The sequence below is a fragment of the Clytia hemisphaerica genome, unplaced genomic scaffold, assembly GCF_902728285.1.
Source record: "Clytia hemisphaerica strain Z4C2 unplaced genomic scaffold, Clytia hemisphaerica genome assembly, whole genome shotgun sequence".
NCBI classification, from domain to species: Eukaryota; Metazoa; Cnidaria; class Hydrozoa; order Leptothecata; family Clytiidae; genus Clytia; species Clytia hemisphaerica.
The window spans coordinates 273,069-278,433 of NW_027104494.1; the positions used below are offsets into that span (position 1 = coordinate 273,069).

At 30.5% G+C, this 5,365-nt stretch overlaps 1 protein-coding gene across 1 annotated transcript; it reads right to left on the bottom strand.

Moving 5' to 3' along the window:
- Positions 1-3,494: 3,494 nt before the first annotated feature.
- Positions 3,495-5,162, bottom strand: LOC136821614 (ATP-dependent DNA helicase Q1-like). The gene has a single exon (XM_067077830.1). The coding sequence runs from the start codon at positions 5,160-5,162 to the stop codon at positions 3,495-3,497; it is 1,668 nt and encodes a 555-aa protein (XP_066933931.1).
- Positions 5,163-5,365: the final 203 nt, after the last annotated feature.

Sequence of the window (5,365 nt, forward strand, 5' to 3'; positions counted from 1 at the left end):
TTCAGTGACTAAGACTAGTATCTTTTGAAACTTTTATTACCTTGTAGGACCCTTGCTAGAAAATTTCTTGCTCAAAAAATATTTTTCTCACCAAAAGTAAGAAGAGAATAAAGAACAATTTGAGGCTAAAAGCGCAAAAAAATAAGAACAGTTTGAGCCTCAACTTAAATTTACTGGTTCTTATAAAAAAAGAGTGTATATATTTATCTTTAATCTACTTCTCCTTTACAGACTTTATCTTAAAAAAGAAAACTAAAGTATTTACTTAGAGATTTTATAATAAAACTGTATATATTATACAATAAATTTCTGGTGATAAAAGAGAGTAAAAATATTATCTCTAAAAGAGGATACAGGATACATTTATTTTCAAAAATCTTTATTTTGTGGTTGATGATCACTAATCCTTTAATTTTTATACCACAGTCTGGGAAATATTTTTCTTTTTTAAATCTTCTACTTTAATCGGAGAAATTTTAGCGAGAGAAATTTTAGGTTTTTAGTGCCATTTTCGCTACAATTTATCTCGCTAAAACATGTCAAATCGACAAATCGTTAAAATTAATCCACGCTAAATTTTTATTTCATGCTTTTTGCCGAAAACCCCTAGGAAAATTGAAGAAATTAGGTTAAAACTAGGCAAATTCGCTAAAATAAATCCAAAAAAAATCAAGATTTTTGTGATTCGCTAATTAGCGCTAAAATTTCTCCAATTAAAGTAGCCTTTTCCAATGTCTTAACTGTTTTTATGAAATCTTTTTTTACGAAAATTTATTAACACTTTTGAAATTTTGCTTTCATGTTTTTGTGGAATTCTTTGTCAATTTTTTTTTTGTAATTATATGTAACATGATGCTAAAAAATAAAAAGTCTGCTTTATACACAAATACTTTTAAAACCCATCTAGATATTTTTAATTCCCTTTTTATTGACTAGAAAACATTTTTGAAAAGGAAAAATAAAATTTGAATTTATTCTGTCTGTTAACTTTAAATTACATGCCTGTTGTCATGTACAAGGTTCTCGATCCTGACAGGCGTTACGTGGAAATCCACAAACAAAATGTACATGATCTTTACATTTTCCTTTTGTTTATTATAAGAAAAGAAAAATGTAACAAAACAAAAAGTCTTGCTTAAGCTGATGATAATTAAATTATCAGCTTAAGCAAGACTTTGTTGTATTTCAAAACTATTTCTCAACAATTTCAAGTGAATTATATTATGGGAAGTATATAAGTGAACAAAAGATGGCTTTAAAAAAAGTTATATCATACTTTATTGCATCAAAATCTTATCCAAACCAAAAATTGCATTTAGCGGCATTTAAATTTTGCGCCCAAAGCCGGTTTGTGAATTTTGCTGTATTTTCATTTCGCATATCCAAGAGAAAAAGTGTATTTTACTGTGTTTTAATGTATTTTTCGGATAAATTAGTCAAATTTTGTGTTTTTTGCTAAAAATTGCATTTCGCAGTCGAGCCAGGGTTTCAAATACATTTTTTGCTGCATTTTAATTTCAAGGTTTTTAACTCTACTTGGAAACTGCAAAATTTTCATGCAAAAAAGTAATTCCCTCTTAATCTGCAGTGAATCATCAATGGTGAATTGTTATTATTTAAACTATTTTCTTTCTTATTTTTACAGGACTTTCACCCTAGCTTGTGGTCAAGTTTACTGGGTTCAATTCCCAGCTAGGGTAATAAAATCAACTGAAAGAAGTCAAAAGCATGTGACACAACTGAAATCAAGAGAATGGCATTTTAGAATAAACTTATGTTAATCAGCTAAAATAATTCAAATTTAGCTAAAATAATAATTACGCATTAATTACCTTAAGGGAACAAATTTTGGCGGGTACTTAATTTGGCGGATGACCGAAAAAAAATTTTAGAGGGGATTTTTATTAGCAGATGGACAAAAACTACATTTGATGGGAATTTAATTTGGTGGTTGCTGAAAATTTAACCTGTAAAATGGCATAAAAATAACAAAAGCATTGCAAAAACCACCTTTAATAAACATCTTAAGTGTTTAATTTTGTGTATGGCCAGAAAAATTAAATTTTGCGGATTTTGTAATATTCTGCATTTATTTATATCCAATTTTATCCAATATTCATCCAACCGTTTTGCCTGAACCTAACCAGACTAATAATGAATCTAAGAATTTCTAAGAAACTATCAATCATATCCTTAATTCAATGCATACAGGTACTGTGTCAAACGATATATACAAATGAATAATTTAATTGCAGGGATTAATTTTCGCAAATTGGAAAATCTAAAATTTCATGGGGTAACAAAAAATATAAAAAGCAAAAATTGATACATTGCACTGTTTTTGTTGGAGCTTTCTTATCTCAACCCCTTATTTAAGCAATAAATGCTCAAAAAAGGAGAAACGATTAGAATTACCATTTTAAACAGACAAGCAACAATAATAAACCACAACACACAACCATATCAAACAAGCTATACCAAGCAAAAATATAAAAAGAAAAATGCACAACCATACCAAACCAAAAAGTGAACGGCATGAAATGATTCGTTAAATTCGTTAAATAAAAAATATTGTATGCAGTGTACGCCAATTTCTTTTCATGTTTGTGACGTAGTCATTTAGAAAAATAAAAAATAAAAAGATGTACAGTAAAATATTTTGAGTTTTATGATGTTTAAAAAAAAAAAAATTACAAACATTCTGAGATTCTAGCTCAACTGAAGTTGAGAACAACTGTCTGGATATACCAAAACTTTAGGGCTAATTTTGCCTGATAAAATACTTTGTAATAAATTGATTTTTTTTTGTGTTTTTGGGAATTTAACCAAAAATTTGTTTAGAATATTTCCTTTAAAAAAGGTAATCCAATCCAAAAAAATTCTGAAATGTAAATCTGATTCAAAACTACACACTAAGCAACAACAAAAAATAGGCAAAAAGCATGTATTTATCGAAGTCAACAGTTAGCTCATTGCTATTATTGCTGACTAGGCGAGACCAATTTAATTTATTGTTCTACGGGCCCGATCGACCCTGCTTTTGCCAGAAAGAAAAAAATAATAATATAGGCATTTTAATTCTAAAATACCACTTATGTTAATTTTTGAAAAAAGAAAGTATATATTATCTAACTTCTGAACAAATGTTTATAACTCCAATTTATAAATCAATTAACCCAATTAATCAACGTCTTAGACATTTAGACTTAAATTTTCGGTAATCAAAATTAAGGTTAAAAACAGGGAGAAACTTTTCTTTAGATTTTCTCTGACCCTTGAATTTAGAATTATTATTGTTATTATCCCTATGGACCGACCCATATTGTTTTACCATCTGCCCATAGAACAATAAATTAAATTAGTCTCACCCTATAGCTCAATCTTACATTTTACCTTAAGGTTATACTGGTCTTAATACTTATACTTAAAATATCAACAACATATCAGAAAAGCAGAATTTGGGGAACTCTTACTGAAAAAAAAATACAAAATTATCATGTTGCTATTGGAGCATATTTGTCAATAATTGAAAAGAGTTCTTTTCTGCAGTCGCTATGAAAAACATCAAAATTGTATAGTAGACTCATTTCATCTACAATATCTGCTACACTTTCAGCTATCCTTTCAGATTTACTTGCAACTCCTGGTTCCTCTGGTAATGGAATGTCAAAATAAAAGTCATTTTTGATCTTGTCTTCATACTTTTTTAAACAATCATCCAGTTCTTGTTTCAAAATGTCCATCATTGACTGACCCAGCTGCCTTTTTCTATTTTCCAATATGGAAAAATATGGAAAAGAATTATTTTCATCGCAATTCGAACAACATCTTTTTTGCTTAGGGCATTGAAAATCAAAATAATTTGTCAATTCCTTTCTCAAGCATCCCTTTGCCAAACAATAATCTCGCATTGATTTTTGAGTATGCGTATTTGGAGCAATATCATTATTATTATAAAATAGTGTTGCCCAAGAGTCACATTTTGTCCGTCCAGCTCTCCCAATCTCTTGTGTGTATGCTTCCATTGACGATGGAGGTCCAATATGCATAACATGAGCTATATTAGGAGCATCTACACCCATCCCTAATGCAGTGGTGGCAAATAGAACCCTAATTCTAGAATGTTGCTGTTTAATTTCTTCTAAGATGAAGACTTTCTCTGCTGGAGGTGATGGTGAATGAAACTGGTTGAAGAGTCTGGCTTTACATGATATTTCTTTACCTACATACTGTTTTTCAGTCAAAATTCTATCAAAAAGCTTATATGCTTTTCCACAGAAATCAAGCCACATATAAATTATTGTCATTGGAAAATTTTCCTTCAGATGCAACAAATTTTTGGCTATCGGTTCTAAAATTTCGGTGACACCATCAAAGCCATACAATGATGGTTTTCTTTCCACTATCGATAAAAATATGTTTGGGCGGTTAGGACTAACACAGACAACTTTTAAATTTTTCATACATAAAGTTTGAGCAAAAGTTTTTGTTTGTTTTTTTGTAGCAGTTGCAGTTACAGCAATGAACTTTAATTCAGGAATCAATGATCTGAGGACTGCCAACTCACTGAAATCTGTACGAAACTCTTTTCCCCAAATTTCAACGCAATGAGCTTCATCAATGGCACAAGCAACAACACGTTCTTTGAATATGTCAGATTTTAAGAGCTGTCTTCCTTCAGCACTTAGAAAGGCTTCTGGATGACCAAACAAAATATCAAGTTCTCCAGATTTCACAATGTCTGATAAGTGTAATAAACCCTGACCCTTAGATTCAGTCTTTCCATTTTCAGTCTTTGGAAACAATGATAGTGAAACATCATCTGGTTTGTCTATCAATGAGTTTGGAAGCATCTCTGCCCTGATACCTTTCTCAGAAAGTAAAGAGACTTGATCACGAATAATTGATGAAAGAGGGCAAACAACAAGCACAATATTGGACTGATTAGGTTGCTTTTGAGGCAAAATCCAAGGTAGCAAGTGAAAGATGAGTGATTTACCATAACCTGTTGGAAGAACAGCAATAACATCATGACCCCCGAGTATGTACTCAAAACACTGTATCTGCTTGGCTTTGAAACAAAAGTTGGCAAATGATGAACATTCAGCTTGGGATGAAAGCACTGAACCAAGCTTTTTGAAAACAGCAGTTGATTTCTCCATTTCTCTCACTTCCTTGATCTACTGAAATCAACTCTAATATATAACTTTGAAACCCTTCCTTCTTTTATAGTCTTTTATAAAACTATATATATTAAAACTAGACCTGTCTGCTGCCTGTCTGCCTGTGTAGAATAAAATATTTCTCCTAAATATAAATGTCAGACAGACAGATGCATATGTATGTTTCTTTCTGTACAAAAACG

Coding starts and splice junctions, on each gene's coding strand:
- LOC136821614 (XM_067077830.1), bottom strand. CDS start 5,162: ATGGAGAAATCAACTGCTGTTTTCAAAAAGCTTGGTTCAGTGCTTTCA.